Source organism: Taudactylus pleione, unplaced genomic scaffold (assembly GCF_031769625.1).
Source record: "Taudactylus pleione unplaced genomic scaffold, aTauple2 ptg000255l, whole genome shotgun sequence".
In the NCBI taxonomy this organism is placed as follows: domain Eukaryota; kingdom Metazoa; phylum Chordata; class Amphibia; order Anura; family Myobatrachidae; genus Taudactylus; species Taudactylus pleione.
In genome coordinates, this window is record NW_028284657.1 from 1,096,626 (window position 1) to 1,121,873 (window position 25,248).

General features: G+C 43.1%; 1 protein-coding gene across 1 annotated transcript in view; it reads right to left on the bottom strand.

Annotated features, from left to right (window-relative positions):
- Positions 1-25,248, bottom strand: part of LOC148515061 (asialoglycoprotein receptor 1-like) — a 612,937-nt gene that overhangs the window by 241,981 nt on the left and 345,708 nt on the right. Inside the window, exon 8 of the mRNA XM_088480537.1 lies at positions 1,613-1,764. Within this exon, the coding sequence (XP_088336663.1) occupies positions 1,613-1,764 (152 nt within the window). The remainder of the gene's footprint in view (positions 1-1,612; positions 1,765-25,248) is intronic.

The following is a 25,248-nucleotide window of genomic DNA, read 5'->3' on the forward strand; positions in this document are numbered from 1 at the left end:
ACTTATACACCATCTCTGTACTCTGTGCTCCCACAGTTACTTATACACCATCTCTGTACTATGTGCTCCCACAGTTACTTATACACCATCTCTGTACTATGTGCTCCCACAGTTACTTATACACCATCTCTGTACTCTGTGCTCCCACAGTTACTTATACACCATCTCTGTACTCTGTGCTCCCACAGTTACTTATACACCATCTCTGTACTCTGTGCTCCCACAGTTACTTATACACCATCTCTGTACTCTGTGCTCCCACAGTTACTTATACACCATCTCTGTACTCTGTGCTCCCACAGTTACTTATACATCATCTCTGTACTCTGTGCTCCCACAGTTACTTATACACCATCTCTGTGCTCCCACAGTTACTTATACACCATTTCTGTACTCTGTGCTCCCACAGTTACTTATACACCATCTCTGTACTCTGTGCTCCCACAGTTACTTATACAGCATCTCTGTACTCTGTGCTCCCACAGTTACTTATACACCATCTCTGTACTCTGTGCTCCCACAGTTACTTATACACTATCTCTGTCCTGTGTGCTCCCACAGTTACTTATACACCATCTCTGTACTCTGTGCTCCCACAGTTACTTATACACCATCTCTGTACTCTGTGCTCCCACAGTTACTTATACAGCATCTCTGTACTCTGTGCTCCCACAGTTACTTATACACCATCTCTGTACTCTGTGCTCCCACAGTTACTTATACACTATCTCTGTCCTGTGTGCTCCCACAGTTACTTATACACCATCTCTGTACTCTGTGCTCTCACAGTTACTAATACACCATCTCTGTGCTCCCACAGTTACTTATACACCATCTCTGTACTCTGTGCTCCCACAGTTACTTATACACCATCTCTGTACTCTGTGCTCCCACAGTTACTTATACACCATCTCTGTACTCTGTGCTCTCACAGTTACTTATACACCATCTCTGTACTCTGTGCTCCCACAGTTACTAATACACCATCTCTGTCCTGTGTGCTCCCACAGTTACTTATACACCATCTCTGTACTCTGTGCTCCCACAGTTACTTATACACCATCTCTGTACTCTGTGCTCCCACAGTTACTTATACACCATCTCTGTACTCTGTGCTCCCACAGTTACTTATACACCATCTCTGTACTATGTGCTCCCACAGTTACTTATACACCATCTCTGTACTCTGTGCTCTCACAGTTACTTATACACCATCTCTGTACTCTGTGCTCCCACAGTTACTTATACACCATCTCTGTACTCTGTGCTCCCACAGTTACTTATACACCATCTCTGTACTCTGTGCTCTCACAGTTACTTATACACCATCTCTGTACTCTGTGCTCCCACAGTTACTTATACACCATCTCTGTACTCTGTGCTCCCACAGTTACTTATACACCATCTCTGTACTATGTGCTCCCACAGTTACTTATACACCATCTCTGTACTCTGTGCTCCCACAGTTACTTATACACCATCTCTGTAATCTGTGCTCCCACAGTTACTTATACACCATCTCTGTACTCTGTGCTCCCACAGTTACTTATACATCTATCATACTCTTCCATTATATCTAATGATCTCTAGTTCTGAGCTGCTATTTGCTCACCTGCTCCTCAGCACTGTTAATTACAACCAGATGAGAATTCTTATGTTCGCAGTCTATCTTTGCCTCCATCCATTGTTCAACAAACTTCGACAGATAGTAGCAGCTTGATCCATAATGTCTCCAATCTTGGCTGCACAGAGGATCCTGGGTCCCTGCAGGAAGTGATTATTTTAAATCTTCAAACATAACATTGGACTTTTGTGGTGCAGACTTGTTAGCACCTTTATAGATTGTATCATAATGTCCTATTAGTGCATTTGTTTAATTCCTCTGTTTTTGAGGTAATGCTACCACATACATCCTTTTTTGGATTAATGTCTTGTAGAAGAGATATTTTTTTAATAATGATTTGAAGGTTCCAAAAGGACTGTGGCCCTCATTCAGAGGTGGTCGCAAGAAGCGAGCGCTCGCTCTGAATGAGGGCAGCCACTTAAATTTTTAAGTGCGGCCTCCTGGTCACTAGCTAAGCTGTGGGTTACCACCCACAGCTCTAGCGAGCGACCAGGATAACGGTCGTGATGGTCAAGACCATCATGACCATTGGGGCTTGCAACGAGACCCTAAGGTTGGGTCTCAGCAACTGCAAGCCCCAGGGAGCTTCCTGCTCTGATCGAGCAGGAAGCTCCCCACTGACATCACTGCTGATGTCAGTGTGGCCGCCCACAAAACGACATGCATTCCTAAAGGAACGCCTCCGTTTGCCCAGCCACCCACCCCTCCCCGCCTACCAAACGGGGTGAGCTGTCAATCAACATCGACAGCTCGCCCCTTTTGTGGCGAGACCCATAGTGATGGAGCACCCATCGCTAACCGGGTTTCATGCATGCGCATGTCGGAGTCAGCTCCGACGTGCGCATGCCCGGTGGGCAAACATTGACCCACTTGCGAGCACCTAGCGCTTGTGAGTGGGTCTGAATAAGGCCCTGTGTCCTTGTATATGGAATTGAATTGTGGGACTAAGGGGGTCATTCAGACCTGGTCGTTAGCGCCGATGCACTCGGACCGGGTCGATGGCCCCCCTTTAGAGCATGCGCACGATGGAGCCGGTGCCGTCATGTGCATGCGTGAGACCCACTACGACCAACAGCGCCGGTTGTAGCGGGTCTCGATCCAAAGGGGGCAAGCTGTCGATGATGATTGACAGCTCGCCCCATTTGGAAGGTGGGCCGGGGGGGTGGCAGTCCAAATGGAGGTGTTCCCATGGGAATGCCTGCCATTTGGGGGAGGCCCCACTGTCAGTGGAGAGCTTCCAGCTCAGACAGAGTCAGAAGCTCTCCTGGGCTTACGACATGTGAGACCCTACCCTAGGGTCTCATCGTAAGCCCCGATGGTCGCGATGGTCTCTGACCATCGCGACCATCACCCGAGCAGTCGTTAGAGCTGTGGATGTTAACCCACAGCCTAACAACCGCAACAGAGGTGAGCAGTCAGGATGCAAGTGGCTGCCCAGTTTCTGAGCGACCGCTTGCATCCTCCGACCGCCTCTGAATGAGGCCCTATGTACTCTACTTAATTTAAGATTGATATGTAATGTCACACCCATAATTTATTATCACCTGAAAGTTGAGTACAGGACAGTTCCTGCATTCAAGTTTTGTAAGATCCTTAAGCCTTACTGGTGATGTGTAAGCCATAGAGGGTAAATTTACTAAGTATTATGTCTTGCCCGAGATTGCCAAACTTTAAACCTGCACCGCATCTCAGGAACTCTGGCGACTTGTGTCAGCTGAAACACTTAAAATTTACCAAGAATTGTGTTTTACTGAATTGTGTTTTTTGATGGTGTATGTGATCCTGTCTCCTCCCCATTTTCTCTCTATTCCCCATGTTCCCTCTATTCCTCTGTACTCCCGATCATGCAGCCTGGACATATCAGTGAGATACATACAAGATGCTTGTGTGTTTTCTTATTAAAGTGAAAAATTATGAAAAAAAATTGGCTTGCGGTTGCCCTAAAAAGCATAACCAGCCCCAGGCTCTATGAACCAATGGTGGTTCTAATAATATGGGGTACAACATGTTTAGGGGTGTCCCGTATTTTTTAAACCAGCATCGGGCTCTGTGATTCCCTGTAATTTTAAAAATAGCAATGAGATCAAACTGTATTATTAAAATCAGAACCGACTCACAGAGCCCAGTGCTGGTTCATAAAAAAATAGGGACCCATACACATTTTTTCCCTGTATTTTTAGAACCATAACTGGCTCACAAAGCATGGGGCTGGGTAGGCTTTTTTTGGTGTTGGGGAACCCCACTCCATTTTGTTTTCTAAATGTAACCATGATTTTCATTATTTAGATGCAGAAATATATAAAGATCTCACTGATCTGTGTATATTTCTGCTAAGGAGGTAGTCTATTTAAAACTTTGATTTTGGACCGTGTTTACTAAAATTACACCCGTGATTATAATCACGATTCTTAGTAAATTCCTTTGTTGTATTCCTATTTATGGAAAGTACCTGCGAGTTTGGCCAATGGTGTATTTATTTCTACGTGTGCTATTTCTATCTGTGTTTGTTCTATTTCTTCCCATGCTTTGCAGAGAGTTTCAAGATTTCTCGCCCGAGTTTGCGAGTTTTAAAAATGGCAGAACACACCCAAAATTGACATCATGACCAGACACGATTCTTAGTAAATTTACTCCTAGGTTTTTTAACTTTAATTTTTTGTTTTAACAGATGCTTGACACTGGCTATGTGTTTCTCCTGACTTGCTACCAACAGATTATCCATGTGTATATCGATGATAAAAAATGTTTTGCTCCATTATCATGTGGTATAGACAGTGATCAGTCTCTGAGCACATAAAGTCCATCTTTAATAGTGCAATTTCTAGCTTAATGTACCAACAATGACCACTCTGTTTTAAGTCATACAATGCTATTCCCTCTTGGAGCAAATTGTGATGGTTTTATATAAATTGACTCAACTGTCAATTTAAGAAAGCTGAATCAAAGTCTAAATAGTATAGCAGCAAATCATGCACAGCAGATATGGCAATAACTAAATGTAATGTACTGTACCTGGCAGCAGGATAGTAGATTTCACCATAGTCAATCCCAGGTATTGTGTATAACATTTAGCAAAAAGATAGGATTTTTAAACAGGCAAAAGTTCAGTCTGTATTTAGCTTTTTACAAAATACCAACTTTACTGTCTTGTGCTGATTCAGCCTGTTAACAACAGTCCATGTATTGTTATGGTCTTATGAAGCTAGCTCTTTATCTATTGCTGATTCTCATTTCATGCAGTTGTTGATTGAATTTGCCTCTTGGATATTTTGTGCTTCTCAGAAAGCTAACTCCTTATAATATCTCCAAGAGGTTTTTCTTTATTGCTTTCAGAGAGCACCTGCTCTGTGATTGGATATCCCATTTGGTTGGCTCTAACTCAGTCAGGCTTCCAGCTGTTGGCATATACAGCATAATAAACTTGTTCTGTGGTTTTTGTTCAATTACATTACATTATGGTGATACTGTTTTATGGTACTCAATTGTGGCATTTATTCCCGAGAATAATCGCCAGGAATGATGTCATGTTCATATCAATAACTGATATGTGGCAAGTGCTCATATTTATGATTCGTAAATGTGTCAAATACGGCAATCTATCTTTATTATATTGTTTGTTGTTATTATCCATAAAACAACTCCAAATATAAGTATGGTACAATGATTGCAGGTCTCATATAGTAAAAAAATACCAGTCTTACCAACAACATCATTGATACCAAATCTTGCAGTTATCTGCTAATTGGACTGCTATCACGAAGGACTTCAAGCTGGCAATTATTTGTGGCTATTTGAACTATAATAACATTGTCTCCTGACTATATCATCTGGATACTATCTCAAAGATTCATACCAAGGATGTCCATAGATAGTGAATAATCATTTGACTCACCATCGATGCTCCACAAATAGTGATTTTACATTGATTTATTTTCTCATTTTTATATTTCCTTTCATTGAATATGTTATTTATATGTCTAATTGTTATTAAAATGTGTCTAAATATGTTTTATTAGACTTCCGCTTCCTACTCAATTTTTAGTACAGTTTTATTATTCAATATTCATAGCGCCAGTCATTTCATTTATTTTTTCCGTATTGGTGTAGAGGCCGACTACCTCTGGTTGGCTGCTATAGTGACAGCACACTGAAATACTTTGCTATTTTACTTGGTTATTTTCATCAATTTTGGTGCTGCAGTCATGTCTTGTTTTTCTAACTATGATGATAGGAAAAATAGAAGGCAATCCTATTTTACTCTTTGGAATGAACAAAAAGAGGTTATCCTTGAAAGTCCCAATTCTGATATGATTAAATGTTTCTATAAATTGGAGGATTTATTGAAATCTGAATCTAGGAATTGGCTAGATAGTGTGAATATCCAACAATATATAGACAAAAAAATGGTACCACGAGGACTGAGGATTTTTAAGGCATCTATATTTCAGGACAATGTGGTTTATCAGCGAGAATGGGACCAACTATTAGATGAATGTTTGCTTTCGCTAATGAAGTTAGTTATTAAGTTCAGAAATGAAAAAGTAGAACAGTTAGAAAAAGAAATAGAGGGACTTAAGTCCTCAATGGATAAATACAATACATTACCTGAATATCGTGAGAAATATCACAAACTTAGTGAGAGAATAATGGGCTTTGAAAAGAACCTAATGGATACTAAACAAAGGAAATTTAAGAGGGATTTGGAGGATTTCAAAAATAATGAAGTTAGAAATTTTAGGAATAAGTATAGATATACATTTGTTACCCGTGAGACCACTGATAATATAAATGATCATTCACAGAAATCATACAATAGAAAAGATTCTTATCCCAAATATAATGATAATGATAGGTTTAAAAATAATAAACCTCATTTTAGAGCTATTTATGAGAAACCTTTGATCCACAAATACTCTTCTCCGAACATTATGGGTGCTAGAAGAAAATAAATAATAATAAGAGAGAGAGATGACCCAAATGATCTAATAAATAGAGAACAAGGTGAACAAAGGAATTCAGTAGAATGGAGGGTTTTTTTAGGGAACCGTCTCAGATGTCCCAGTCGCGACAGATTGGAGTATCACAGTCAGAGACATATATATACTACCAAAAGACAAAGAGAAATACATTCAGAGGAATGAGAGGAGGGAAACATAGGAAAAAAGAATTCAAGAAGAATCTAACTACACGAGGAAATGATCAACATAATAAGTTTAATAATGTTGTAAATTTATAATCTAAACAATTAGATAGTGCTCAACTTTCTCTCCTCAGTAAGGGTCTTAAGTTTTCTCCCACTGCATCTCCCAATATTTTCGATTTGTTTGTGGACCTTAATAGGTTCATTAGAACATTATGTCGTAAAAGATTTTTTGCCAGCAAAAATCTTAAGAAACAAAGAGATGATTCGGTTCCAATTATTTTGGATAAAACAGATGATATGGCCTTATCCTCTCTTGAGGAACTTTGGGAGGAAAATAATATAATGAATGAAATGGCTCCAGTAATGGAAAAAAAATTTTGATGTTCAGAAGAACCACAAACAATTCAAATTAAAATCTGATTTTTTTCCCATTTGTGCTAAAAGTACCAATATTGAAGCTTTCTACAAAATCACATTACAGGATTTTAAAAATCTATGCTGCAGGAGTAAAAATACAACTAAATATAATACTAATCTCTCTAGGGAGGAAAAAAGGGCTATAAAAACTCTAACTAAAGATACATCAATAATTATCAAAGAGGCTGATAAGGGGGGTGCCCTGGTAATTATGAATCGAGTAGATTATATATCTGAGGTCCTCAGTCAATTGCAAGATTCAAGATTCTATACCATTCTTAAAAATGATCCTACATTGGAATATTTGACATCTTTGATGGGATTATTGGGTGCAGCGGTAGATTCGGGGGTCATATCCAGGGAAGAAAGCAGGTTTCTCTGTCCATCCTTTCCCACCATCCCCACCTTTTATTGTCTTCCCAAAATCCACAAATCCCTTTCCTCACCTCCTGGTCGTCCTATAGTCTCGGGTGTTAATTCTCTTACTGCCAATCTTTCATTTTATGTTGATTCTTTTCTCCAACCTCGGGTGAGCACACTGAGGTCACATCTGTAGGACACCACCCACTTCTTTCAGTCCATCCGTTCCATTCATTGGAAAGACACATTTGCATTTCTCACATTAGATGTGTCAGCTCTTTATACACACATCCCTCATATCCAGGGCTGTGATGTTATATTGAGGAGGTTACTTTCAGATGGTGACCTTAGTGATGCTCACCGTTCTTTTATTTTGAATTCTATTTCTTTTATACTATCACACAATTATTTTATTTTTCTCGACCACGTGTATTTACAGGTGATGGGAACGGCCATGGGGACCAGATTCGTGCCCAGTTACGCGAATCTATACATGGGTGAGTTTGAGAACACCCATGTGTGGGAGAGCGACTGGGCCGCGTCTCTGGTCTTCTATGGCCGTTATATAGATGACCTTTTTATTATTTGGGAAGGGGATCTTTGTTCAGCCACTTCATTTGTACAATCACTTAACTCCAACACTTATAATTTGTCCTTCACTCATTGTTTTCACCCCACCCGCATTGACTTCCTGGATGTGACCCTCGAGATTATTGATAATCAGATCGTGACTTCTAATTATGTCAAAGAAGTCAATACATTTTCTTATTTACATTATGAAAGCGCACATTATGGCCCTTGGAAACGTAACATCCCTAAGGGCCAACTTATGCGCCTTCGACGCAACTGCTCTTATACAGAGACTTTCAAGATTCAAGCTCAAAGCATGCTAAACTCCTTCCGAAAATGTGGTTATCCGGAGGATTTATTAGAACGAGCCTTTTCAGAGGTTTTACTAATGGAAAGAGATAAATTACTTCAATCCAAGATACCAAAGTTTATAGATAAGGAGGATAATAAACATCTGTCATTTATCTGTAAATATAATAACCAAGCTTCGGCTATTAAAGCTATTATTAAACGTAATTATCCTATATTAAAACAGGATTTTTTACTTAATACTCTTTTACCAACAAATCCTCAGATAATTTACAAGAAAAATAGATCGATTAAAACCATTTTGGCTCCTAGTCATCTTACAATAGAAAAGACAGATAAAATACAAGATAAGGGTTCGGATTGGTTAGTTCAAAGACCAACTGGTTTTTATAAATGTGGAAAATCCAGATGTAATATGTGTTCCCATGTAGACAGAAGGACTACTATAATTATGATACCAACTACCAACGGACAATATACCTTACGATATTTTATGAATTGTGATAGTGGTTACGTAATATACGTACTTACCTGTGGATGTGGACTTTATTATGTAGGTCGCACTATTAGATCGTTACGAGTGCGATTTATGGAACATAAACGGAATATCTCGAGACGCTATCAATATCATAGCGTCTCAAGACATTACTCTACGAAACATGATGGTAATCCCAGCTGCCTTTCGATTGTAGGGATTGAAATAATCCCACATACGTTACGAGGAGGAGACAGATATAATAAATTATGTCGCCAAGAGGTGTATTGGACTTTGCAATTTAATTCTTTACATCCGACGGGTTTGAATGAAACAATCGAATTAAACTCTGTCATTTAAAAACATCTTATATATAGTCCTTTAGATTTATTTACTATATAATGAGATATTTTTGGGTCAATAAGATGATGATGATATATATTTAGATTTGATTTTATTTTATTATTTTTATTGTATAGTGGATAATCAATGTGACGGTCTATATATACATAATATGATATAATACAGTCTATGTATATATGACGTGTAGAATGAGATACATATTAAATGCTGAATGTGAATACTAAGTATTTGGTATGTATTGCTAAACTTAATCTGTAACACATGTCTATTCTATTCATTATAGTAGATAATATTATGTTGTTCTATCTCTCAATTGGGGTTTTAGTGGTTAAATTTTGAGATAGCCATGAGTGGATATACGATCGATGGCTGCTTTCAGATGTTTATTAAACATATAGTAAAATCTATTACTAAATATCATTGTACTTGGGATATTAGTATATTCTCTCTCACTGGTTATAGTTTATGTCCTACCTTGTGGAATATTGTTGGTTTTTTAGATAACTGAAAGGGTTACGTGTCTAAGTAATTCTTAATAATACTAAACGCTATCTAGCTTTTTCATTATGTGAAAATATAACCTTATCGAGTGGTACGCATAAGGTTGCCTAGCAACCTTAGTTTAATGATATTAATGTGATATTGACTTCCGCTTGACATGTGACGAAGACATGTGACCGGAGAAATTTATGACAAGCTGGTTGCTTGGTAACCTGTCTAATAAGATATGAATGCAGGTGTTTTTTACTATATGAGACCTGCAATCATTGTACCATACTTATATTTGGAGTTGTTTTATGGATAATGGGCCTGATTCAGACCCACTTGCGAGCGGCTGTCCGCTCGCAAGTGGGTCGATGTTCTGGACTGAGCATGCGCACGACGGAGGGAACTCTGTCGTGCGCATGCGCCAGACGCGACGAGCGAAGGAAAGTCCTTCGTTCGTTGTGTCTGATCAAAGGGGGCGTGCTGTCCATGTTGATTGACAGCACGCCCCCTTTGGTAGGCGTGCCGGGGGCGTGCATCCCTGATGGGGGCGTTCCCACGGGAACGCCTCCCGTCAGAAGCCGGCCCACTGACATCACTAGTGATGTCAGTGGGAGTGATTTTGGTTCTGATAGAGCCAAAATCACTCTGGAGCTTGTGGTTGAAAACCTCAACCGCAGGCTCCGGCTCGCAGTTTCGATGGTCGCGATGGTCACGACCATCGCGGCCACCAAAATGCACGCTCGTGTAGCCTGTGGGTGGTGACCCACAGCTATACGAGCATCCAGGAGGACGCTCCATTTTCATGGAGACCGGCCCTCATTCAGAGCGTGCGCTCTGCTCAGAGCGTACGGCTCTGAATGAGGGCCAATAACAACAAACAATATAATAAAGATAGATTGCCGTATTTGACACATTTACGAATCATAAATATGAGCGCTTGCCACATATCAGTTATTGATATGAACATGACTATACAAGATGGCGACCAAACGGTTAGTTAACATCTATCTTCTAATGTCATTAGTTTAACATCAGCCTTTCTATATAAACCCGCTGCAGTAGTATGATCCGGGATATTCAGATTTTCCTTTGGTTACCTAGCAACCACTTATAAACATGATGGGAATTTTCATTGGGTCCAATCTGATCACGTGACACTTTGTAGTCACGTGATCGGATTGATATTCGGAATGGGTTTCTAATAACAATGTATAATACAACTAAACGAGGTTGGTTAATACATTTATTTGTATGTATAAATAAATATTATGTAGAAAAGGATTGCCTTCATTATTTTATTTATATTTGGCTCATAAGGACTTTAATGAAGCGGAAGTCTATTAATTAGACATACAGGTGTTTCTTGTTACACCCTTTAAAGGGGTATATATGGAGCTTTTCAGAGTCAGTCCATTTATGCTTCTGACGAAGCTGGAGTTCTGTCATTCAGCGAAACGCGTTAAGCAACCATTTATCCTCTCTATGGATGTTGGTACTATCTGATTGCAGATCCAAAGAATCTTGTGAATATACCAGGCTCCATTTTCACATACAAGGAGACAACAGTTTCTACATCTATACCCACGACCAGCAATACAGTGTTCTGCTCAGCGGACCTAATCCTGAGGGACCTTCCTTATGGACTGAAGATTAAATACCAGTCTTACCAACAACATCATTGATACCAAATCTTGCAGTTATCTGCTAATTGGACAGCTATCCCGAAGGACTTCAAGCTGGTAATTATTTGTGGCTATTTGAACTATAATAACATTGTCTCCTGACTATATCATCTGGATACTATCTCAAAGATTCATACCCAGGATGTCCATAGATAGTGAATAATCGTTTGACTCACCATCGATGCTCCGCAAATAGTGATTTTACATTGATTTATTTTCTCATTTTTATATTTCCTTTCATTGAATATGTTATTTATATGTCTAATTGTTATTAAAATGTGTCTAAATATGTTTTATTAGACTTCCGCTTCCTACTCAATTTTTAGTACAGTTTTATTATTCAATATTCATAGCGCCAGTCATTTAATTTATTTTTTCCGTATTGGTGTAGAGGCCGACTACCTCTGGTTGGCTGCTATAGTGACAGCGCACCGAAATACTTTGCTATTTTACATGTAACTATATATATATATATATATATATATATAAATGTGTGTATCCACATGGTTTCTAGGCAGTGTCCTGTATTTGACCTGTAGGAATACAACGCTTGGAGGAGATTTGTCTTCCTGGAACCAGACATCTAGATGACCATCTCTTATCTCTACAGGCCATAAAGTTTGGGGAGAGTTACATCCTTAATGCAGATGGTCAGACCTGGTCAAGCCAGGTCATGGGATATAAAATCCTTTAGAAGGGAGATGAAAGGATTGTAGGGTATGATACCTGCTTATTGGTTTCTAAAGACAACTTCACACTGTTTCAAGACCCCCTACTTCCTATAGGCAATATGGAAGGGTGTGGCTGATTTCTTAATGCCCAGTGTACAGCAATGAAAGAGTGAAAAACCCAAAGGTGGGGGCAAGTGCAGCTGTGAGGGTATAACTATGCATCTCCCTCAGTGATAAGTGTTCTTGTGCCCAAGGAGAGTCCTGACGACTGGCCGGAATCTAATGCTCCTGTGTCTCCTTCACGACTGAGTCTAGATGTAAAGACTCTGGGTTCTTTTTCATTTTTAATTCCTTTTACTTTCTGAAACCTATTTGTGATATATTTGTATTGTCCATATTTGTATTACCTTTTTTCTATAATCAATAACCTTGGAAATATTTTTCGGATTAAACATTCTTAATCAAGTGTTTTCTCTGTGTTCTTGTCGAATTCACGAGCCTGTGAGGTCAAAGCTACGTACCTATATGTAAGTGAGTGTGCATATTGAGATTTAAGGGGAGAACCTAACGATTCCCGTTAACTTCTTTGGTGGTGGCAGAATCATGTTAGAGTAACCGCTCGTGCTGAGGTAACCATAAGTCACTGGTGACGATTCTCAGATTGAGGTATCTGGAGAATCGGCCGGCTGGTCGTGACAACAATGTTTCTAGATTTTGTAAGCTTTTTGTTTGTAATGTCCCATAGTCTGTATCCTTTACTTTTCAGGCAGTATCCTAACATGATAGACTGACTGATTTGGAATCCCATTTACATCTCTTCTCCTTAGGTACCATATGCACACATATGCACACATATGCTTTGCTCCCAAAGACTCAGAGATGATTGTCACTTGGCTTGTACATCTTTTTCAGATATACTGCTATAGACACTGCCTCTGCCCAAGAACTCTTTTCTAGGCCTGAGTCATTCTGCATGGTCCGTGCTCTCTAAACAATTGTGTGGTTGGCACGCTCACTGACACCAATTTGTTATGACGTATGTGCTATAGTTACAGTAGTTGGTGCTCTATACAATATTTCTTTAAGAAAAAGGCTACAATTTTATTATCATATTCCCCGCCATTGTAGGATCTCAAGATCTTCAGTTTCTGACCTGGTTGACTCTCCTTCAAACTCTTGTAGTGTGAAATTGTTTATTACTATTATTATAATAATTATAAGTAAATTTGTGTCATTCTTGTTAAGTCATCAATGAATACAAAGAAGTATTGGTATTCACCTATTAATTCCACCTCCATTAGACCACACACATCTGTATGCACCAATGCTAGGGGAGCCTCAGCGCTGGTCACTGACTTCGGAGAGGGACAATGGGACTGTTTACCCTTTATACATCTCTCACATGCCAGTCTCTCTGGATTGCTCATGATTATTCCTTCCATCACCCCATGCAGGATTTCCTGGACATTATCGTACCCTGACTGACCTAGTCACCTGTGTCACAGCTCCATAGGTTGTCTGGAATCAGAGGCTGCCATCACATAACACTCCTCCAAGTCTGGGATGTATAGCTGCTGGCAATAGGTTGCTGTTGCTATCACAGTCTCAATTTTGGTCTGCACAGCAGGGTTGTCCTAACACATCCTGGATGTCAGTGACTATGGTTTCACCTTTAGTTTTAAGGTGCACCATGATTGTGTGCTCAGGGTTCCTGCCAACCTTAGATCCCAAAATGAGGCAAAACATCATCTTCCCGACATCTGATCTAATTTTTGCTTTCAGAATGAATATCAAAGTTCATCCCTTGTGATTGGGTGCAATTTCACACAGGATATCAGAGGAAGAGGGTGTGGGACTGTGGGATAAAGCACTTTAAGGCACTGTTACTTCACTTTCAGGCAACTGAAATGCCACTACAAGTGCTACAGCAAGTTAAAGGAAAACTGTTTTTTTTTAAATGCCATAGGAGCATTGTGAGGCACTGTGTTGTGTGTTCAGGCAGACATTAGGAGCACTGTTTAAAAGGGGCACTGTGTTATTAAAAACATGCCATGCGGTGCCACTGAGATGCCATGGGGTGCCACTGAGATGTGTTTCATGGAACTGTGGGCCTCATGGAACTGTGGCTCTCATTCAGAGCCGTACGCTCTGAGCAGAGCGCACGCTCTGAATGAGGGCCGGGCTCCATTTTCATGGAGCGTCCTCCTGGACGCTCGTATAGCTGTGGGTCACCACCCACAGGCTATACGAGCGTGCATTGTGATGGTCGCGATGGTCGAGACCATCGCGACCATCGAATTTGCGAGCCGGAGCCTGCGGTTGAGGTTTTCAACTGCAAGCTCCGGAGTGATTTTGGCTCTATCAGAGCCAAAATCACTCCCACTGACATCACTAGTGATGTCAGTGGGCCGGCTTCTGATGGGAGGCGTTCCCGTGGGAACGCCCCCGTCAGGGAGGCACGCCCCCGGCACGCCCACCAAAGGGGGCGTGCTGTCAATCAACATTGACAGCACGCCCCCTTTGATCGGACACAATGAGCGAAGGACTTTCCTTCGCTCGTCGCGTCTGGCGCATGCGCACGACGGAGCTCCCTCCGTCGTGCGCATGCTCAGTCCATAACATCGACCCACTTGCGAGCGGACAGCTGCTTGCGAGTGGGTCTGAATCAGGCCCTGTGTCCTGATTCAGACCCGCTCGCAAGTGCTGAGCGCTCGCAAGCGGGTCGATGGTGGCCCATTGTGCATGCGCACGACGGAGCCGGCTCTGGGGCTTGCGGCTATGAGACCCTACCACAAGGGTCTTGTCGCAAGCCCGATGGTCATGATGGTCTAGACCATCGCGACCATCTTCCTTGCCACTCGCTGTAGCTGTGGGTAGTCACCCACAGCTATGCGAGCGGCCAGGAGGCCGCCAGGAGGCCACTCTAAAAAAACAGAAGGACGGCCTGATTCAGAGCGAGCACTCTGTCAGAGCGTCCAACTCTGAATCAGGGCCTGTGTTAGAAAAAAGCCATCAGACAGCACTGTGTTTTTCAGGCACAATGTTAAAAAAATGTGAAATAAAACACTACTGCATGCACTATGTTAAAAACAAGCCATTATTGTACCATTACTAGGAGCGCTATTGGGCACTGTGTTGTGTGTTGAGGCATTGTGTTAAAAAAAAACATCAATACGTGCCATTACTAGGAGTACTAATTTCCCCCACCCATGGCATACCCTGATGAGATGCACTGTGAGTGACCTTATGATGAGATGTTTGTCAGTGTCTCAATTTTAGGGCAGCATGAAGATGAGCAGCAGAGGAGGACTGGCACGCACGGACGCTGGAGCCAACTGACTGAGTCCCCAATACCAGCTTCAAGTCTGTTTGTCAGTGTGCATCACTATTTGTCACACGCCTGGCAAAATATATTGGTGATAATACTAGAACCATGTATTAGCACACCATATACCTACCAGGCCCCAATATTTATGTTGCCAGCCCTAGTCCCCAGTACTCACAATGGTTAACATAGTCCCCAGTATTAGCAATGGACACCGTAGTCCCCAGTACTCACAATGCATAGCACAGTCCCTAGAATTAGCAATGGTTACCATTGTTCCCAGTACTCACAATGGATAATGCAGTCCACAGTATTAGCAATGGTTGCCATAATCCTCAGTACTCACAATGGATACCGCAGTCCCCAGTATTAGCAACAGTCACCATAGTCCCCAGTACTCACAATGGATACCACAGTCCCCATTATTAGCAATGGATATCATAGTCCCCAGTACTCAAAATGGATACCGCAGTCCCCAGTATTAGTAATGGTTGCCATAGTCCTCAGTACTTGCAAAAGATTCTGCAGTCCCCAGTACTAGCAATGGTTACCATAGTCCTCAGTACTCACAATGCATACCACATTCCCCAAAAGTCCTGATAGTTGCAATGGAAACCGCAATCCCCAGTATTAGCAATGGATACCATAGTCCTCAGTATTAGCAATGGTTACCTCAGTCCTCAGTACTCACAATGCATACTGCAGTCCTCAGTATTAACAATGGATACTGCAGTTCCTAGAATTAGCAAATGGTTATGCAGTCCTCAGTATTAGCAATGGTTACCATAGTCCCCAGTATTAGCAATGGTTACCATAGTCCCCAGTATTAGCAATGGTTGCCACAGCCCTCAGTACTCACAATGGATACCACGGTCCCTAGTATTAGCAATGTTTACCATAGTCCACCATTTTAGCAATGGTTGCCATAGTACTCAGTACTTGCAATTGATACCACAGTCCCCAGTATTAGTAATGGTTACCATAGTCCCCAGTATTAGCAATGGTCACCATAGTCCTCAGTGTCTGTACTGGATACCACAGTCCTCAGTACACACAATGGATACCACAGTCCCTAGTATTAGCAATGGTTACCGCAGTTCCTAGTATTAGCAATGGTTACCATACTCCCCAGAATAAGTAATGATTACCATAGTCCCCAGAATTAGCAATGGTTGCTGTAGTACCCAGTATTAGCAATGGTTACCACAGTCCTCAGTACTCACAATGGATACCGCAGTCCAGAGTATTAGCAATGGTTAACATAGTCCCCAGTATTACGAATGGTTACCATAGTCCCCAGTATTAGCAATAGTTACCACAGTCCTCAGTACTTGCAATGGATACTGCAGTCCCCAGTATTAGCAATGGTTACCATAGTCCTCTACTGAGTACTCACAATGCATACCGCTTTCCCCAATATTAGCAATGGTTGCCATAGTCCTCATAGTAGCAATGGATACTGCAGTTCCCAGTATTAGCAATGGTTACCATAGTCCTCAGTATCAGCAATGGTTACCTTAGTCCTCAGTACTCACAATGCATACTGCAGTCCCCAGTATTAGCAATGGTTACCATAGTCCTCAGTAATAGCAATGGATACCATAGTCCTCAGTACTCACAATTCATACTGCAGTCCTCAGTATAAGCAATGGTTACCATAGTCCTCAGTACTTTCAATGGATACCGCAGTCCCCAGTATTAGCAATGGTTACCATAGTCCCCAGTATCAGCAATGGTTACCATAGTCCCCAGTATTAACAATGGTTACCATAGTCCCCAGAATTAGCAATGGTTACCACAGTCATACAGTACTCACAATGGATACCGCAGTCCCTAGTAGTAGCAATGGTTATCATAGTCCCCAGTATTAGCAATGGTTATCATAGTCCCCAGTATTAGCAATGGTTATCATAGTCCCTAGTATTAGCAATGGTTACCCTAGTCCACAGTTTTAGCAATGTTTGCCAATATATATTGGTGATGACACTAGAACCATGTATTAGCACACCATATACCTACCAGGCCCCAATATTTATGCTGCCAGCCCTAGTCCCCAGAACTCACAATGGTTAACATAGTCCCCAGTATTAGCAATGGACACCGTTGTCCCCAGTACTCACAATGCATAGCACAGTCCCTAGAATTAGCAATGGTTACCATTGTTCCCAGTACTCACAATGGATACTGCAGTCCACAGTATTAGCAATGGTTGCCATATTCCTCAGTACTCACAATGGATACCACAGTCCCCAGTATTAGCGATGGATATCATAGTCACCACTACTCAAAATGGATACCGCAGTCCCCAGTATTAGTAATTTTTGCCATAGTCCACTGTACTTGCAAAGGATTCTGCAGTCCCCAGTAAAAGCATTGGTTACCATAGTCCTCAGTACTCAAAATGCATACCACATTCCCCAGTAGTCCTGATAGTTGCAATGGACACCGCAATCCCCAGTATTAGCAATGGTTACCATAGTCCTCAGTATTAGCAATGGTTACCTTAGTCCTCAGTACTCACAATGCATACTGCAGTCTCCAGTATTAGCAATGGTTACCATAGTCCTCAGTATTAACAATGGATACTGCAGTTCCTAGTATTAGCAATGTTTACCAAAGTCCACCATTTTAGCAATGGTTACCACAGCCCTCAGTACTCACAATGGATACCACGGTCCCTAGTATTAGCAATGTTTACCAAAGTCCACCATTTTAGCAATGGTTGCCATATTACTCAGTACTTGCAATTGATACCACAGTCACCAGTATTGGTAATGGTTACCATAGTCCCCAGTATTAGCAATGGTCACCATAGTCCTCAGTGTCTGTACTGGATACCACAGTCCTCAGTACTCACAATGGATACCACAGTCCTTAAGTCCTTAGTATTAGCAATGGTTACCGCTGTCGCTAGTATTTGCAATGGTTACCATAGTCCCCAGAAAAAGTAACGGTTGCTGTAGTCCCCAGTATTAGCAATGGTTACCACAGTCCTCAGTATTCACAATGGATACCGCAGTACCTAGTATTAGCAATGGTTAACATAGTCCACAGTATAAGCAATGCATACCGCTTTCCCCAATATTAGCAATGGTTGCCATAGTCCTCATAGTAGCCATGGTTATCTTAGTCCTCAGTACTCACAATGCATACTGCAGTCTCCAGTATTAGCAATGGTTACCATAGTCCTCAGTCATAGCAATGGATACCATAGTCCTCAGTACTCACAATTCATACTGCAGTCCTCAGTATAAGCAATGGTTACCATAGTCCTCAGTACTTTCAATGGATACCACAGTCCCCAGTATTAGCAATGGTTACCATAGTCCCCAGTATCAGCAATGGTTACCATAGTCCCCAGAATTAGCAATTGTTACCACAGTCATACAGTACTCACAATGGATACTGCAGTCCCTTGTATTAGCAATGGTTACCATAGTCCCCAGTATTAGCAATGGTTATCAAAGTCCCCAGTATTATCAATGGTTATCATAGTCCCTAGTATTAGCAATGGTTACCATAGTCCACAGTTTTAGCAATGTTTGCCATAGCACTCAGGAATTGCAATGGATACTGCAGTCCCCAGTATTAGTAATGGTTACTATAGTCCCCAGTATTAGGAATGGTTACTACAGTCATCAGTGCTCACAATGAATACTGCAGTCCCTAGAATTAGCAATGGTTATGCAGTCCTTAGTATTAGCAATGGTTACCATAGTCCCCAGTATTAGCAATGCTCACCATAGTCCTCAGTGTTTGCAATGGTTACCACAGTCCTCAGTACTCACAATGGATACCACAGTCCCTAGTATTAGCAAAGGTTACCATAGTCCCCAGAATTATTAATGGTTACCATAGTCCCCAGAATTATTAATGGTTACCATAGTCCCCAGTATTAGCAATGGTTGCCATAGTCCCCCTTATTAGCAATGGTTACCATAGTCCTCAGTGTTTGTAATGGTTACCACTGTCCTCAGTACTAACAATGGATACCACAGTCCCTAGTATTAGCAGTGGTTACCGCAGTTCCTAGTATTAGCAATGGTTACCATAGTCCCCAGTATTATCAATGGTTACCATAGTCCCCAGAATTAGCAATGTTTACCACAGTCCTCAGTACTCACAATGGATACCGCAGTCCCTAGTATTAGCAATGGTTACCGCAGTCCTCAGTACTCACAATGGATACCGCAGTCCCTAGTATTAGCAATGGTTACCATAGTACCTAGTATTAGCAATGGTTACCGCAGTCTTCAGTACTCACAATGGATACTGCAGTCCCTAGAATTAGCCATTGTTATGCAGTCCTCAGTATTAGCAATGGTTACCATAGTCCCCAGTATTAGCAATGCTCACCATAGTCCTCAGTGTTTGCAATGGTTACCACAGTCCTCAGTACTCACAATGGATACCACAGTCCCTAGTATTAGCAATGGTTACCATAGTCCCCAGAATTATTAATGGTTACCATAGTCCCCAGAATTATTAATGGTTACCATAGTCCCCAGTATTAGCAATGGTTGCCATAGTCCCGCTTATTAGCAATGGTTACCATAGTCCTCAGTGTTTGTAATGGTTACCACTGTCCTCAGTACTAACAATGGATACCACAGTCCCTAGTATTAGCAGTGGTTACCGCAGTTCCTAGTATTAGCAATGGTTACCATAGTCCCCAGTATTATCAATGGTTACCATAGTCCCCAGAATTAGCAATGTTTACCACAGTCCTCAGTACTCACAATGGATACCGCAGTCCCTAGTATTAGCAATGGTTACCGCAGTCCCCAGTATTAGCAATGGTTACCGCAGTCCTCAGTACTCACAATGGATACTGCAGTCCCTAGTATTAGCAATGGTTACCATAGTACCTAGTATTAGCAATGGTTACCGCAGTCTTCAGTACTCACAATGGATACTGCAGTCCCTAGAATTAGCCATTGTTATGCAGTCCTCAGTATTAGCAATGGTTACCATAGTCCCTAGTATTAGCAATGGTCACCATAGTCCTCAGTGTTTGTAATGGTTACCACGGTCCTCATTACTCACAATGGATACCACAGTCCCTAGTATTATCAATGGTTACCGCAGTCCCTAGTATTAGAAATGGTAACCATAGTACCCAGAATTAGTAATGGTTGCCATAGTCCCCAGAATCAGCAATGGTTACCACAGTCCTCAATGCTCACAATGGATACCGTAGTCCCCAGTATTAGCAATGGTTACCATAGTCCCCAGTATTAACAATGGTTACCGCAGTCCTCAGTACTCACAATGGATACTGCAGTCCCTAGTATTAGCAATGGTTACCATAGTCCCTATTATTAGCAATGGTTACCATATTCACCAGTATTAGCAATGGTTACCACAGTCCTCAGTACTCACAATGGATACCGCAGTCCAGGGGCGGATTGGGATGGAAAACCAGCCTGGGAAATTAATAGATGCAGCCCTAATGGGGGCGGGGTCTGTTGAGGGGGTAGGGTCTGTTAAGGGGGTGGCATCCCTCCTCATAGGACCTGATTCTGAGTAGGTAAAAGTGACCAGATGCTGCGCACAACCTTTCTCCTGTTAAGCTGCCCATCCATTACACGATGCGGGGATGACGGCACGATTACGATGCCGTCGTCTCCCGCGGGGTGAAGTGCATACACTGAACGTTCAGTGTATGCAGATCAATCATCCCCAAACATGGCAACCTGACGGTGGTGGTCAGGTTGACGGTCATGTTTCGGTGATGATTGATGTTAAAAACGACCAGCGGGCGCACACATTGCTGGTCGTTTTAAAAACCTTTTACTGCCAGATTTGCAGGTGATTACCAAGCGATGGAGCGATAACGACCGTAATTATCGCTCCACCGCTAGGTTTAATCGACTAGTGGATGGGCAGCATTATTTGTTGGGTCGTGCCGTCTGCAACTAATGTGCGTACAAATCTCTGGTAATGTATTTATATACAGTGTGATGATGATTGATAGCTATAATTATGCACAGAATAGGATGTATTAAAAAAGAACTTTTACTTATAATGTCAGAAAGACATACATCAATACAGGTGTCTCTAATACCAGCACGGTGTGGTGGACACACATATGTCATGTGGAAATATACAGTGCCAGTTATTAGATATAGCAATGTTAAACATACATAAGCATAAATCAATAGTGGGAGATTGGATGGAAATGGTCGGGGGAAGATGTATTCACATGGGCCAGTATTTATCCTGTACCGCACCACCAAGTATAAAAGTCCGCTGGTAGTATAGTCAATATATGTGTGGCGATATAGCGGCGTCCCGCTACTCTTAGTGAAGGATACCTGTGACTTGTGTTCAATATAGTTTGATGCTCGCACGTTGCCCGGGGTGATCCTCTTGCGGTCCGGGAATGGCTGGCTGGAGCCAACAGCGGGGATCACTCTGTGCTGTGGCGCTCTGTGTAGCGCGGTCACGGACAATGCCCCTGCAACCAGGGACAAGGCCGTGCACGGGCATCCGAGGAGGTATCCAGCGGTCCTGGCTCAGGAGAACCGGGGGCAGTGGACTGGGCACTGTAATATTTGCCTACCACCTCTACTGTGGCAGCTTGCTGCTGGGTGCTGACAGCCTAGCACTGTGTGCATGCCATGCAGCATTTGCTGCTGCTGCCGGGTGTGACATCGCGCGGGCCACGGAGGGGCTGGAGGCAGAGCCATCAGTGGTGATGGCTCCAGGCTCTGCAAAGGATTATGGGAGGAGTTTCCCCCATTGGCCATATTTTGTTAACTTCGGACACACTGCTGAGTACAGTGTAGCTACCCGATCGAAGTTTAAGCTCCGATCGCGGCACGGGACAGTGGAAGCCCGGGAGAGGGGTCAGTTAGTGAAAGGTGGGATGAGCAGCCACCGGCCATCAAAGGCACCGGCCCAGCGGGAACTGCCCGGCATCCCGGTGGCCCAATCCACCCCTGCCGCAGTCCCTAGTATTAGCAATGGTTACCATAGTCCCTAGTATTAGCAAAGGTTACCATAGTCCCTAGTATTAGCAATGGTTACCATAGTCCCTAGTATTAGCAATGGTTACCATAGTCCCTAGTATTAGCAATGGTTACGATATTCACCAGTATTAGCAATGGTTACCATATTCACCAGTATTAGCAATGGTTACCATATTCACCAGTATTAGCAATGGTTACCGCAGTCTTCCGTACTCACAATTAGTGATGAGCGGGTTCGGTTCTCCGAGAACCGAACTCACCCAAATTTAGCATATCCGAGTCAGATCCAAACAGGCTCGGAGTTTCCCGCCTTACTCGGTTCTTGAAACCAAGGCAAAACCATAGAGACGGAAATCTCGCGGTTCACGAGCTTTCGTCTCTATGATCAATGTACTATATAAGGGACCACGCAATAGACGCCATTTCACTCTGGCTGTGTAAAGTCAATAGGGAGGGTGGGTAGTGTAGGTAGGTGGTGACTGCTGATCTTTTCTGGTCTCTGGTCACGGCGCTGTCACTGTGCTGTCTGTGCTGATCCATTCTGGTCTCTGGTCACGGTGCTGTCACTGTGCTGTCTGTGCTGATCCATTCTGGTCTCTGGTCATGGTGCTGTCACTATCACTGTGCTGTCTGTGCTGATCCATTCTGGTCTCTGGTCACGGTGCTGACACTATCACTGTGCTGTCTGTGCTGATCCATTCTGGTGTCTGGTCACGGTGCTGTCACTGTGCTGTCTGTGCTGATCCATTCTGGTCTCTGGTCACGGTGCTGTCACTATCACTGTGCTGTCTGTGCTGATCCATTCTGGTCTCTGGTCATGGTGCTGTCACTATCACTGTGCTGTCTGTGCTGATGCACTCTGGTCTCTGGTCACGGTGCTGTCACTATCACTGTGCTGTCTGTGCTGATCCATTCTGGTCTCTGGTCATGGTGCTGTCACTGAGCTGTCTGCTGATCCATTCTGGTCTCTGGTCACGGTGCTGTCACTATCACTGTGCTGTCTGTGCTGATCCATTCTGGTCTCTGGTCACGGTGCTGTCACTATCACTGTGCTGTCTGTGCTGACCCATTCTGGTCTCTGGTCACGGTGCTATCACTATCACTGTGCTGTCTCTGCTGATCCATTCTGGTCTCTGTTCATGGTGCTGTCACTATCACTGTGCTGTCTGCTGATCCATTCTGGTCTCTGGTCACGGTGCTGTCACTATCACTGTGCTGTCTGTGCTGATCCATTCTGGTCTCTGGTCACGGTGCTGTCACTGTCACTGTGCTGTCTGTGCTGATCCATTCTGGTCTCTGGTCACAGTGCTGTCACTATCACTGTGCTGTCTGTGCTGATCCATTCTGGTCTCTGGTCACGGTGCTGTCACTATCACTGTGCTGTCTGTGCTGATCCAATCTGGTCTCTGGTCACGGTGCTGTCACTATCACTGTGCTGTCTGTGCTGATCCATTCTGGTCTCTGGTCACGGTGCTGTCACTGTCATTGTGCTGTCTGTGCTGATCCATTCTGGTCTCTGGTCACGGTGCTGTCACTATCACTGTGCTATCTGCTGATCCATTCTGGTCTCTGGTCACGGTGCTGTCACTGTCATTGTGCTGTCTGTGCTGATCCATTCTGGTCTCTGGTCACGGTGCTGTCACTATCACTGTGCTGTCTGTGCTGATCCATTCTGGTCTCTGGTCACGGTGCTGTCACTATCACTGTGCTGTCTGCTGATACTTTCTGGTCTCTGGTCATGGTGCTGTCACTATCACTGTGCTGTCTGTGCTGATCCATTCTGGTCTCTGGTCACGGTGCTGTCACTATCACTGTGCTGTCTCTGCTGATCCATTCTGGTCTCTGGTCATGGTGCTGTCACTATCACTGTGCTGTCTGCTGATCCATTCTGGTCTCTGGTCACGGTGCTGTCACTGTCACTGTGCTGTCTGCTGATCCGTTCTGGTCTCTGGTCCCGGTACTGTCACTATCACTGTGCTGTCTGTGGTGATCCATTCTTGTCTCTGGTCACGGTGCTGTCACTATCACTGTGCTGTCTGTGCTGATCCATTCTGGTCTCTGGTCACGGTGCTGTCACTATCACTGTGCTGTTTGTGCTGATCCATTCTGGTCTCTGGTCACGGTGCTGTCACTATCACTGTGCTGTCTGTGCTGATACATTCTGGTCTCTGGTCACGGTGCTGTCACTATCACTGTGCTGTCTGTGCTGATCCATTCTGGTCTCTGGTCACGGTGCTGTCACTGTCACTGTGCTGTCTGTGGTGATCCATTCTTGTCTCTGGTCACGGTGCTGTCACTGTCATTGTGCTGTCTGCTGATCCATTCTGGTCTCTGGTCACGGTGCTGTCACTATCACTGTGCTGTCTGTGCTGATACATTCTGGTCTCTGGTCACGGTGCTGTCACTGTCACTGTGCTGTCTGCTGATCCATTCTGGTCTCTGGTCACGGTGCTGTCACTATCACTGTGCTGTCTGTGCTGATCCATTCTGGTCTCTTGTCACGGTGCTGTCACTGTCACTGTGCTGTCTGTGCTGATCCATTCTGGTCTCTGGTCACGGTGCTGTCACTATCACTGTGCTGTCTGTGCTGATCCATTCTGGTCTCTGGTCACGGTGCTGTCACTATCACTGTGCTGTCTGTGCTGATCCATTCTGGTCTCTGGTCATGGTGCTGTCACTATCACTGTGCTGTCTGTGCTGATCCATTCTGGTCTCTGGTCACGGTGCTGTCACTATCACTGTCCTGTCTGTGCTGATCCATTCTGGTCTCTGGTCACGGTGCTGTCACTATAAATGTGCTGTCTGTGCTGATCCATTCTGGTCTCTGGTTACGGTGCTGTCACTGT